Source organism: Bubalus kerabau, chromosome 10 (assembly GCF_029407905.1).
Source record: "Bubalus kerabau isolate K-KA32 ecotype Philippines breed swamp buffalo chromosome 10, PCC_UOA_SB_1v2, whole genome shotgun sequence".
NCBI classification, from domain to species: domain Eukaryota; kingdom Metazoa; phylum Chordata; class Mammalia; order Artiodactyla; family Bovidae; genus Bubalus; species Bubalus kerabau.
The window spans coordinates 42,500,446-42,513,773 of record NC_073633.1 but is presented as its reverse complement, the minus strand read 5'-3'; the positions used below and the strand labels follow the sequence as shown (position 1 = coordinate 42,513,773).

Here is a 13,328-nt window from a genome sequence, read left to right as displayed (position 1 = left end):
TCCTGGCTCTTCTGAGGTCCTCAGCAAGTGTACAGAATAAAATATAATTCTCAACTTTTAGGTTGTGCATTTTTTTTCAATCGACAGTTTTTAGACCCCAGGAGGTTTCCCACAATCCTTTCAGAGGATCCACAACGTCAAAACTTAAGTTCACACCGTAACACTAAAGCACTATCATTTTTTCATTGACATTTATTGACATTTGCACTGATGGTCTAAAAGTAGTGGCAGCTAAAACTGCTGCCCCTTAAAACAAGTTCATGACAGTGTGTCAAAAAAACTGTGGCACCACACTGACCTAGCAGTTGTATTTTTCCCCCGTGTATGCCCACAGTGGTTTTTTTCTTTTGCCAGTTTCACCCCTGGTGACTCAGACGGTTAAGAATCTGCCTGCAATGTGGGAGACCTGGGTTTGATCCCTGGGTTGGGAAGATCCCCTGCAGGAGGGCATGGCAACCCACTCCAGTACTAAGGAGGGCATGGCAACCCACTCCAGTACTGAGGAGGGCATGGCAACCCACTCCAGTATTCTTGCCTGGAGAATCCCCATGGACAGAGGAGCCTGGCGGGTTGCAGTCCATGGGGTTGCAAAGAGTCGAACATGACTGAGCGACTAAGTATACATGTTCTTTGAGGGGCAGTAAAAAGTATTAGTTTTATTATATCTTGCCGTTGAGAACACCTCTTCAATAATCTCTGTGGTATAATGGGAAGTACATGTAAGCACTTCTGCTGCGTGCAAGGTATGCAGCCCAGTGACCATCTCAGGGAAGAGTTCTCATGTGATTGTTGGGAGTAATGAGCTGAGCTGACCGTTTATTTAATGGAGCATCAGAATGACTAACAGATAGATTGTGGTTTTTTCAGAGCATTTGGGTGTTTGGTAGATGTTTTCTCAAAAATGAACAGTCTCTCACTTCAAAGAAAACAACTGGCAGTAGTGTTACTGATGATAAAGTTAGAGCTTTCAAGAGAAAATCAGAATTGTGGAAAAATTTTATCCAACCCCATGAACTTGACAGCTTCTTAGTACTGAAAGCTTTTTCTGATGAGACTGGGGCACTAAGCATGATTTTTTTTTCTCAATCTTGTAACAAAATGTGTCAACATTTGAAAATCTGCATAACTATGTGAACCAATATTTTCTAAACAAAGCATGAATAAAAGAGCCATTCAAAATGTAAGATACACCAATGGACTGTAACAGAAAAGTTCATTAATAGGGTTCAGATTGCAGATTGCAAGAATCTCCATTTGTCAAGTTTTGGTCTAGCATCAAAGATCCACAATTATCTGAAAAAGCTATTAAAAAGCTATTCCTCCCTTTTTCAACTACATGTCCACATGAGGACAGATGTTTGTCATATACCTCAACCATACAGTGTATCAAAACAGATTAAATGCAGAAACAAATGTAAGAGCCAGCTATCTTATGTTAGTGGAGTGAAAGTCACTCAGTCGTGTCCAACTCTTTGCGACTCCATGGACTATACAGTCCATGGATTTCTCGAGGCCAGAATAGTGGAGTGGGTAGCCTTTCCCTTCTCCAGGGGATCTTCCCAACCCAGGGATCGAACCCAGGTCTCCCACATTGCAGGTGGATTCTTTACCAGCTGAGCCACCAGGGAAGCCCAAGAATACTGGAGTGGGTAGCCTATCCCTACTCCAGCAGATCTTCCCAACCCAGGAATTGAACCGGGGTCTCCTGCCAGACCTTAAAGAAATTTACAAAAGCGTAAAACAATGCTTTTCTTTTAAATTTGGAAAAATAGTTATTATTCATAAAAATACGTTATTTATGCTAATATGTAATGAACTTATTACTGTTATAAGTCAGTTAATGCATGTTTTTAAGGGGCTTCCCTCGGTGTTTCAGTGGTAAAGAACCAGCCTGCCAGTGCAGGAGACACAAATTCAGTCCCTGATCTGGGAAGATCCCACATGCTGGGGAGCAACTAAGCCCTTGCAACACAACTATTGAGCCTGTACTCTAGAGCCTGGAAATTGCGACTACTGAAGCCCACCTACCTAGAGCCTGTGCTCAGCAAGAAGAGAAGCCACCACAATGAGAAGCCAGCACAGCACAACTAGAGAATAGCCCCTACTCAACACAACTAGAGAAAAACCTGTGCAGCTACAAAGACGCAGGATAGCACCCCTCCCCACCAAAATACATGTTTTTAAAATTTCTCAGTTTTAATTTCTGATATGGTGAACACTGATAGCTGTTATCCATGTAGAAGTTTGATCCTCAGTAATTTTTAAGATGAATGGGTCCTGAGATCAAAAAGTGTGAGAATCTGTGTCCTAGATAATTCTGCCAGAAAGAGAATTGTTAGAGGTAATAATGTCCTTTTCAAATACAGAACTCTTTATCAAGCAGTAATGGTTGATATTTTTTTTTTCCCTTGTGAAATGTAATGACGTAATACAGAGTAGGTTTCTGAATCGCCCACAACTTCAGGGCCCCGTCTTCATCTCCTCTTCTTAGGGACATGTGGAGGAAGTAAGAGCAGCTTTGGTGGTGTGGGCCTTTGTGGCTGCTCAGAGAATCTCCACCGACTTGACTTGCATGGTCAGCAATGTACATAGTCTCTCCTCTAGCTGGGAGGCAGGTGGCAGGGTGCAGGCTTTACTCAGGCTCCACAGAAAGTCAGCCCTGAGTTTGCCTCTGGGCGGTCTCTCACCAGCTGCTCTCTAACTGCTTGACCTGTCAGGTCTCTCAGAGACGAAATTGGAATAATCCTCCTTCTTGGGGTGGTCGTGAGGTCACAGAGAATACACATAAATTTTAAAATCCAGAGCCTGGCACTTAGTTGTTGCTTAGTTAATCATAGCTGCTATTATCGCTGTGATAGTTATTCTTTTGACCCTTTGGTGGCTTTTGATGCTAAATATTTTGGTCACCCCAGCAAGATGGGCTTCATGTGTTTTTAAGGCCTATAACTTTTCCCCCCCTTTTTTTGCAACAGTGTCAGCAGGTGTAGCATCACCCGAGAGTGGCAGTAAGTGTAGATGCATTAAATTGCTTTAGCTCCGAGGATGGTGTTTGCTCTGTCTTGTGATGCAGGACATATGGTAGCTGCTGGGAGTTAGTTAGATCTAAGAACGCTTTGGGCTGGGATTCATTGCTTGGGCTCCCATATTTGACTGTTACTTTTTAACACTCTTTTGATGAAATACTTTGCCAAGGTACTATTATGTGGGATAAAATCCTCATAAGTACCTTGCAGCTTCAGTAAACTGTGGTGTGGTCCTTTCTGCTAATGCCAGGAAGAGGTGCATGAAATCCTTTGTTCTAAAATTGGAGCTAAAAGCAACTTACTATCCTCAGTAAAGACAACTGTCTCTTTTAGATCTCCAACTTCTGTTCTTTCAGGAATTTTTTTTTTTTTTATGATTCATGTAGGAGAGCAGTATGGAGCAGCATTTTTTTTTGTCATGGTTCTTTTTATAGGTATTCCTGTGTTTGGAAATGTGTTTGTTTCTTTTCCATAGGTTGCAACAGGTTTGAAGTGACATTAGAGAAATCCAATAAGAACTTCTCCAAAAAGATTCAGCAGGTAAGTCTTGATATTGACGTCTAAGAGACCTGATCAAAGCTAGAACTTTGGTAAAATTATTTACTCATCTTTGAATCCTCTGCTGTCTGTCCTCCTGTTTCTGCAGGGATATCTGTCCATCCGTCACATACCTGAAATCCTCTTTCATGAGCAGAAATTGTGATTGCATATAAGTCAGATCCTTGCCATTGATGTTGGCTTTTTAGTCCCTTTTTAGTTTTAGTTAAAATGAACATTTGCTGAACCTTGTCAGAAATGTTTAACTGAATCTAACGATTTGTTCTTTTCCAGATCCATGTGGTCTCCCAGTTTAAGATTCTGGTCAGCTTGTTAGGTAAGAAAAGGGGTTGCATTTGTATTTCATGTATCAAGAAACAGAAACTGTGCTGATTAACCTTTTCATGGTTAATTTGATAGTTGTTATTTAACAGTGAAACTGACACATTCCTCACCAGATACAGCAAGGTACACAGGTAGTAAAGGTACATCCTCCATATCTTGAGCTCTGTTCTCCAAGAAGTGTCGTTTCATTCATTCAATATATATTGTGCCTTACTCTAGACATTGGAGATAAGGAATTTAATGAGACACGGTTTCCATCTTTAAAACTTAGGTTCTGATTCTGAGACCAAAATGACAGAAAGTACTCATATTACAGTGTGATAAGTTACAATCAAGCTTCCCCAGTGGCTTAGCAGAAGGAATCTACCTGCAATGCAGGAGACCCAGGTTTGATCCCTGGGTTGGGAAGATCCCTTGGAGGAGGGCATGACAACCCACTCAAGTATTCTTGCCTGGAGAATCCCATGGACAGAGGAGTCTGGCAGGCTACAGTCCATGGGGTCGCAAAGAGTCAGACACGCTAAGCAACTGAGCATGCAGGCACACAGGATCCAATGAAAATTTATAAAAAGTGCAGGGTCCTAATAACAGGAGGGGCAGCAGTGTCTATTGGGTGATTAGAATTTCAGCAGGAAGACAGAGGTCGGCAGAGCATTAAAGGCAGAGGAGACAGCTTCAGCAAAGGCCCTGAGATGTGGCCAAACTTCAGGTATATGGTGGAGAGTGGCTAGAGACAGGTGAGAGATCAGGGCCAGACTATTCAAGGCCTTGTTTGAAAAGCCACAGTTTCATGGGAGATGGCCAGTAAGACCTTTTCTTGACAAGCAGAAGAAACTTGCCTCATGCTGTTTGTTCAGCCCAGGGCCTGAATAGTAGAATCCTTTTAAACTTAGTTTCTAGTCAAGAGAGAAACATTTAAAATACCTAAAACTAGCTAGAAGGCCCAAGTGAAATTATTGTGCTTGCTTTGCTAGGAAAAAAAATTCTCGCCATGTGTTTTTACAGAATCCATAGGGTGTTTCCTTTCTCTTATTGGAACTTCCTAACGTGAATAGTTTTAAAAGGAATTTCTTGTACAAATATTACATCCAGAGTTTCCAGATTTGAGAAAGACCAAGTGTAAGAGTGCTGTTTGGAAATTAAAGAGCTCTTTTATTCAAGCTAGCCCAAATTGAAAGAAACAAAATATCCAAGTTTAGAAGACTAAGTGACCTCTTACCTGTTTTTTTTTACCTGTTCATGGACCAGAATAAGTCATGTTAGTGAAACTGAAGATAATGTCTTGAACCAACATTTGCCATTTAGTTCTTTTTTTTTTTTTTTTGTCTTGAAGTTGGCTATCCTAGAGAATTGTGATAATTTATAGTGGTGTTTTTATCTCCTACCAAACAGAAAATAATATTTACGTCCATGACCTGTTGACATTTCAACAAATCACTACGGTTTCCAAGGCAAAGGGAGCATCATTGTTCACATGTGACCTTCAGGTAAGTGCAAGGAAGATAAAATTTGACTTTGTGCTTTGATCAATACAGCCTTTCCTCACCATCCCTCCCAGCAGATGGGAAGAATGTAATATTGATATCCAAACTCAGCAGAGGCTCCAAAGAGACTATTTGATTTTGGATCATATTAGAGAAACCTCCCCCTTAGTATGTGACCTGATGCTAGAATATTTGCATTCCCTGGTTGTGTGCTAATTAGCAACGGACCGCTGTATTTCAGGAGGCAGCTAGCCAAAACCGAAAACACTTGCCATAGACAAACCATTAGTGAGGAATCAGGACTGTGATAGTACATGAACATAGCTCTGTGGCATTAATTGACTCATGTTTTAAATGTATCATTGTAGTCTTCCCTAACTTTGTTAGGGAGTTTTCGCTGTTTAGAAAAGACATTTCTCCTGATTTTTGCCAGCTCATCATTCTTAGCTTCTTCACAGTCTGCCTCACCCTTCTAACTCAGCTTTGATCACTTATTAGCACTTATGGTCTACACTGACACTGCGCTGTTTGTTTTATGTAGGCATTTTCTATCCCCCCACCCCAGCTCCTTTAAAGGATTGAAAGCGGGCCTGCCGTCACTGCCACAGGCTGACCCCTGCCCCTGCGGGTACTGACAGCCATGAGCAAGAAACATTTAAGGAAAAAAGGAGGAAGCAGTTGTGTAGATTTTCTTCTCTAAACCACTTCTGTCTGTGAGGTTTGCTGGGGCCGGTGTCTCTCACTAGCAGCCCATGGGGAGGACACGCTCCTCAGCACGCTGGGTGTGAGTCTATCTTGAGAGAATGGTGTGCGCTGTGCTCAGCTTCTCTGGCAGCGTGAGTTTGTATGACAGGAATGTTCAGATGAGTAGCCATTTCAAGGCAGAAAATCTCTGAATCAGTCGCCGCCGAGTTCTGGAGTCATCAGTGTACGCATCCTCATCTGCTCTGGGTGTCTCTTCCCAGCACACAGAGACTGGGGAGGAGGTGTTGCGGATGTGTGTGGCCGTGAAAAAGAAGCTGCAGCTCTATTTCTGGAAAGACAGGGAATTTCATGAGTTGCAGGTAAAGTCCACGGTTACCTGGTCTGCGGGTTGGGTTGGAGCTGCTGCTAAGTTGACCCACAGCTTGAAAGATTGGCTGTTCAGTTCCTTTGAAGCCCAGGAACCCAGTGTTCTCCCCAGATGAATGCTCTGCTCTGAATACCTAAGAGTTACTCGTGCACATTTGTCAGAGTCTCCTGGTCTTCAGAGGCAAGGGAAGCACAGCCCTACATCTCTACAGATTAATTTATATCAAAATGGGTTTTCACCTTTTTTTATTTTAATTAGAGGCTAATTACAATATTGTATTGGTTTTGCCATACATCAACATGAATCTGCCACAGGTGTACACGTGTTCCCCATTCTGAACCCCCCTCCCACCTCCCTCCCCATACTATCCCTCTGGGTTATCCCAGTGCACCAGCCTTCTTAAATGCACCTTGTCCATTTCATGGGTTTCATATTTTATTATGGGTGCTTTCCTGGTCTTGTGCTTACAGAATTGTATTCAGAGGAGGGTGAGGGTGATTTTACAAAATAGGAGTAGAATAACAGGAAGGTCACCTATTTTTTTTCCCCTTTAACATCTTTCCAGTTGAACACTTGCTCTTTTTCTCCAGGGGGACTTTAGTGTACCGGATGTGCCCAAGTCCATGGCATGGTGCGAAAATTCAATCTGTGTGGGCTTCAAGAGAGACTACTACCTAATAAGGGTAAACCTTACCATTTTGCAAATATCATCAGTTTACTTTGGGGAAGTTGACTGTGAATTTACCTGGGAGAGATGATTATAGGCTTCTGAACTGCAGGGACAGAGACTGCGTTAGGTAGAGTTTTGCCGTAACGGGGTTTATGTTTGTATGTTTGGTTCTTTTTCATGCTGTAAACGTCTTTTGCAAATAAGATGTCTGTGTGTCTTAAGCCAGACAGCATCAACTCTCAGTTCTCTACATAATGAATTATCCACATGCTGTATCTAGATAATTAGGACTGCTTGGCTCTGTCCAGTAGCATTAGCATGGGCTGCTATCTTGAGGCTTCCGTGTTAGGAATTATATACTAATTTTAGTTTTTTAAAAATTTTGGCTGCATTGCCTGGTTTGCAGGACCTCAGTTCCCCAACCAGTGATTGAACCCAAACCATAGCAGAGAAAGCACTGAATCCTAACAACTAGACCACCAGGAAACGCCCTGATTTTAATAGTAACTTAAGTATTTTGAGACTTTGAGTTTCTTGCCTCCCCAAATCTTACAGTATATTTGTTGTAAAAATTGTTTTCATTTTTTTTTTTAAATTTCGGAAGCCTTTTGTTTTTATTATAGAAAATAAGAAAATAGATAAGGACAGTAAAGGAAGTGTAAGTCATCTATAATTCTCCCACTCACTGTTAACCTTTTAGTAATGGGCATCTTCCCTGCTTACAAAAAATATCATTTTATACACATTGTTTTGTAACCTGCTTTTTCTCTTAACCTAAGTGGTAAATATCCACAACACTGGTTTTTTTCTCTCCAGTGTGCATATGTATGTAGACCAGGTTGGTATACTGTTCATTTTATAGAATAATATAAATTCCTTATCTTCATACCCCTCTCGTAATCTAGACTTGGCAATCAATCCTAGATTCTCCCCACCTCCTACTTCCCTACTTCGGCTGTGTTCGCTCTTCATTGTTTATCTAGTAAATGTATTCATTCCATATTTATGTTCTTGGGCTGGCCTCATTTTATCAGCATCAGAACTGCAAGCTCCTAGGTAGTTATTGGGCTTCTCTGGTGGCTCAGATGGTAAAGAATCTGCCTGCAATACAGGATATGTGGATTCTATCCCTGGGTTGGGAAGATCCCCTGGAGAAGGGAATGACCACCTACTCCAGTATTCTTGCCTGGGAAATCCCATGGACAGAGGAGCCTGTCAGGCTATAGTCCACGGGGTTGCAAGAGTCAGACATGACTTAGTGACTAAACCGCCACCACCAGGTGAGTTAGTGCTTTGTAACTCAGTATATAGCACCTGGGCAGACAGGCTCCGGGGAGGAGTCTGTGGGGGCTGGGGGACCGGAGCCGAAGTTGGAGGAGGGCTCTCATTCCTCTGACTGCCTTAGGTGTGCGGTCTCCTTCTTGAGAGAGTGGAGTGTTTTGAGGGTGAGGAATCTTGCTTTAGGACCAGTTTATTCAAAACTACTTCCTTTATTTACATACAGTAACATCCTTTTGCATATGTGGTTCTGAGTTTTGGCAGATGCCTAGAGTTGTATAACTACCACCACAATCAAGGTTCAGAACTGGGGACTTCCCTGGTTGCCCAGTGGTTAGGGCTTCACGCTTCCACTGCAGGGGGTTCAGGTTCAATCCTTGATCGAGGGAGTGACTAAGATCCTGCATACCTTGACGCCAAAAAAAAAAAATTCAGAACAGTTCCTTCACCCCAAGAAATTTCCTCATGCTCTCCCTCTGACGTCAGCCTTCCTCCCACACCCCCACCTCTAGTCACCACTGATCTATTCTTCTCTTATAGTTTGCCTTTTCCAGAATGTCTTATAAATAGTATCATACAGTATGTAGCCTTTTGAGCCTGGCTTCTTTCACTTAGCATAATGCAGTTGGCATCCATCTGTGTTGTGTGTGGGTCAGTATATTCTTATGACTTCCATTGTATGGAAGGACAAAGTTGTTTACAATTTTTAGCCATTATAAACAAAGCCACTATAAACATTTGCACACAGATTTTTATGTAAACATGGGTTTTTCAGTTCTCCTGAGCAAATGCCTAGGAATGGTATTGTCGGGTCCCATGGTAAGCGTATATTTAATTTTATAAGAAGCCAACAGCCAAAGCTACTATACCATTTTGTGTTCTCACCAGCATCGTATGAGAGTTCCAATTACTTTAGCACTTGACACTGTTAGCTGCCGAGCTAGATGCTTGTCTCCATGTTAGAGAAAAAAAGAACTGGTTCAAAAATTGTCATAACAGACTATAATATATCTTTATGCCAAATAAGGACTATTATTGGCCTCTGTAGGTTTGGGGTTTTAACTTGATTTTTCTAGGCTGTCCCTCCTTGTTCATGCCTCTGGCTGGAGAATGCTGGGTGACTCACTTGTGTCTTCCTGTAGGTGGATGGAAAGGGGGCCAACAAAGAGCTCTTCCCAACAGGAAAACAGCTGGAACCCTTAGTTGCACCTCTGGCGGATGGAAAAGTAGCTGTGGGTCAGGATGATCTCACCGTGGTGCTCAATGAGGAGGGGATCTGCACGCAGAAGTGTGCCCTGAACTGGACAGACATCCCAGTGGCCATGGGTAAGACCTGCATGGCTGCTGTTTCCCACTTTGGGCTGGGGCCATGCCACTCTCGCAGATTGGGGCTCCACTCAGAGCTTTAGCAGCCTGGTTTCCAGCGTCACTTGCTCTCAGTTCCCCTTCTTGTAAGTAGAAAAGTGTTTCTGGGTTATTAAAAATGGGATATTCTGGGGACTTCCGTGCTTCTGCTGCAGGGGACACAGGTTTGATCTCCAGTCGGAGAGCTAAGGTCCCACATGCTACACGGTGTGGCCCCGCCGCAAAACAAGGAGACTGTTGTGGCTTTTGTAGGAAGTTGGGTTTTGCCAACTTCTGACTAAAGGGGGGAAAATGTAGACAGAATTGCACATTTTAGGAAGTGATTGTCTACTGCTATTTTTATCTTTTACTTCCTTTTCTTTTACCTTCATTAAAAAATTTTTATTAATTTTTTATTTTTGGTCGTGCTGGGGCTTCTCTGCTATGCAGGCTTTTTTTCTTTCTCTAGTTGCAGCAAGCGGGAGCTATTCTCTAGTTGTGCGTGGACTTCTCATTTCCATGGCTTCTCTTGTTGCAGAGCAGGGTCTCTAGGTCCAGAGGCTTCAGTAGTTGTGGTTCCCAGGCTCTAGAGCACAGGGTCAGTAGCTGTAACATACGGGTGTATTTGCTTCACAGCATGTCAGATCTTCCTGGACCAGAGATTGAACCCATGTCTCCTGCATTGGCAAGCAGATTCTTTACCACTGAGCCCCCAGGGAACCCTGCCTTCTTTTTTTAATGGTTTTATTTTGTCCGCTGCCAAATTGACTAAGCTTGTAAACTATTGGAAATTATTTAGTCCTATGGTATGTATAACAGCATTAAAAGGTTTTTGATGTGGTGGTTATTGCTGCTTTTGTTTTTGTAGCTTAGAGGCCACAGATTGTATTCAAAGTATGTCTACCCCACACATCAGGTGTTTCTGCTCCTACGCCTGCCTCAGGCTCCCAGCACTATGCAGTGATACTGCCTGGAAGCCCACGACCGCGCTCGCAGCAATTCATTTTAGTTGGGAGAGTGAATATTAAATATTTTAGTTACTGCTGTGGAGGGGCATACCAGCCTGCTGTCTTTAAGGGCCCTAGCTCAGGAGGCCAGGATTACATCTTGCGAAAAGAGACAAAATGAAACCCTGCTTCAGGTATTAAATCGGATGAGTTGAGATTTGGTAGTTGAGAAAGGGGAAGTTCACTGTTCAGTTAGTAAGAAGTTTTGTTAAAATTGGACTAGACCAGGCAGGGAGTTTAAGATCTAGCTTGAAGGAAAATTTCTTTCATTTTAAGCAGAAAAAAATGAGCAGAAATGCAGAAGACATGCTAGTTTGTGAGCAGATATCCAGAAACTGACCTGATGGAACAGGTGGGGTAGATTATGGACAGATGAGGAGGGGGCCAGTTGTTCGGGGTCCACACGCAGGTCCAAGAGGCCAGTAGATTTCTAAATGATAGAATTCATAAAAGCATCAGCGGTTATTCTGGTGCTGACTAGAGATGAACAGACCAGAAGGAAGATAAAGCAAAAGGTCAGTATTTTATGGGACTCGCTGAAAGGACTGATGCTGAAGCTTCAACACTTTGGCCACCTGATGCAAAGAGCCAACTCATTTGAAAAGACCCTGATGCTAGTAAAGATCAAGGGCAAGAAGAGAAGGGGAAGACAGAGGATGAGATGGTTGGAGAGCATCACTGACTCAATGGACATGAGTTAGAGCAAACTCTGGGATAGGTGACAGACAGGAAAGCCTGGCATGCTGTAGTTCATGGAATCACAAAGAGTCAGATACGACATAGTGACCAAACAACAAAAAGGTTATGTATATTCACAAGTTTAGGGGCTTAACATGAGCAGGGAGGGGACATTCTTCCTAGGTAGGGTGAGAGAATACCCTTCAACAGGAAGAAGACTTAGCTTCCTGAATAGAGTACATGTTTTTTTGTTTCTTTTTAATTTTTATATTGATTTGTGCCATACACAAGGCAAATCAGCCTTAATTATACGTATATTCCCTCCACCTCTTCCCCCCATCCCTTCCCTCCAGGTCATCACAGAGTGCCAGACTGGGTTCCCTGTGCTTCACAGCAGCTTCTCACCGGCTATCATCCATCTTACACCTGATAGTATATATATATGTTGACGTACATATTTCTCCGTTCATCCTGAACGGAGTCCATTTTAAACTTGGATTGTATTTCTGCTCTCCTCTTCACTCCTGTACCCTGGCTCCAGTCATTCTTTTTTATTGTACTATCTTATTAATTAATTTTAATTTTTATTGTCATGTAGTTGCTGTACAGTGTTGTGTTAGTTTCTGTTGTACAGTAAAGTGAATCAGCCATGGTGGTGGTTTAGTCGCTGTCATGTCCGACTCTTGCAACCCCCTGGACTGTAGCCTGCCAGGTTCCTCTGTTCATGAGATTCTCCAGGCAAGAAGCAAGAGTACTGGAGTGGGTTGCCGTTTCCTTCTCCAGGGGATCTTCCCAACCCTGGAATCGAACCCAGGTCTCCTGCATTGCAGGCAGATTCTTTCCCAACTCGAATTGCATATGTAGACATATATCCCCTGCTTTTTGGATTTCCTTCCTAATTGCTCCAGTCATTTGGAAAAGACTCCCCATTCCTGTGCTTTCGTCTGGTTGTTGCCTCTTCCTTTCTTTGCCCAGCAGCATCCTGCTCATATGACAAGTCCCCTGCTCAGTGGCACTTCCTCTCAGAGGTCTTCTCCGACCCACAGGCGGAATTAGTCACTTCCCCCTGGGCGCTCCTACCATCCCTTCGGGTTTCTCTGTCGTGCGAGCTGCATGTCCCACTGGATGCAATGAGTTGTCTGTCTCCTCTGTTCCTGTGGGAGCTCTGTGAGCTCTGTGCTCATGTCTTGGTTCCCTATGAGCAGTGCCTGAAACATCCTAGCCTCTTAGTAAATGGTTGCTGTCAGAAGAATCACTGTTGTTGACCACCCTTCATCACGTGCCTTCTGGATGCCAACCAGTCTGCCATGTTTGATGACTCAGATTCAGACCATCTCTGAATGAATGACATAATGTGACAACCAAAAGGGTTTCTATGATAGATTGCTTCTTTTGTTAAATTAGACCCTATTAAAGTAGGCCAGATTTTAAAAGGACAGAAGTTTTACATAGTTACATAAATTAACATGAAAAAAAATAACAGCTTTTTAAAAATTTTTATTTATTTTTTATTTGAAGGATAATTGCTGAAAATTGTAATAGCTTTTTAAGATGAGGCCAGCGTTAAAAAAAGAAAATATGTTATTTAATTCTGTTTTTTGGTGAGATGAAAGATATCAGCATAATAACAACAGTAGCATTTGAACTGATGAAGGAATTACTAGGCCTCAGTTTCTTCATTTTTGAGTTCTTTTCTGGTTTTGAACTTTTATTGTACTATTCATTTAGAGTATGAATAGCATGTATAATATGAAAGGCCTTTTATCTGAAAGTAAATGACAAGAAAATAAATTTATAGCAAGTTAATCACACCAAGAAGCTATTCTTATAGATATATTCTTTGAAGTTAAATTTTTATATAATAATTATGCCATCTAGTTCAGTTCAGTT

General features: G+C 42.3%; 1 protein-coding gene across 2 annotated transcripts in view; it reads left to right on the top strand.

Moving 5' to 3' along the window:
* Positions 1-13,328, top strand: part of VPS39 (VPS39 subunit of HOPS complex) — a 45,428-nt gene that overhangs the window by 13,504 nt on the left and 18,596 nt on the right. For both annotated transcript variants that reach the window (XR_008699161.1, XM_055537471.1), the window contains exons 3-8: positions 3,499-3,563; positions 3,855-3,897; positions 5,298-5,392; positions 6,355-6,453; positions 7,052-7,144; positions 9,552-9,735. Coding sequence is in view for 1 of the 2 variants with exons in the window: in XM_055537471.1 (XP_055393446.1) it covers positions 3,499-3,563; positions 3,855-3,897; positions 5,298-5,392; positions 6,355-6,453; positions 7,052-7,144; positions 9,552-9,735 (579 nt within the window). In the remaining variant the exon portion in view is untranslated. The remainder of the gene's footprint in view (positions 1-3,498; positions 3,564-3,854; positions 3,898-5,297; positions 5,393-6,354; positions 6,454-7,051; positions 7,145-9,551; positions 9,736-13,328) is intronic.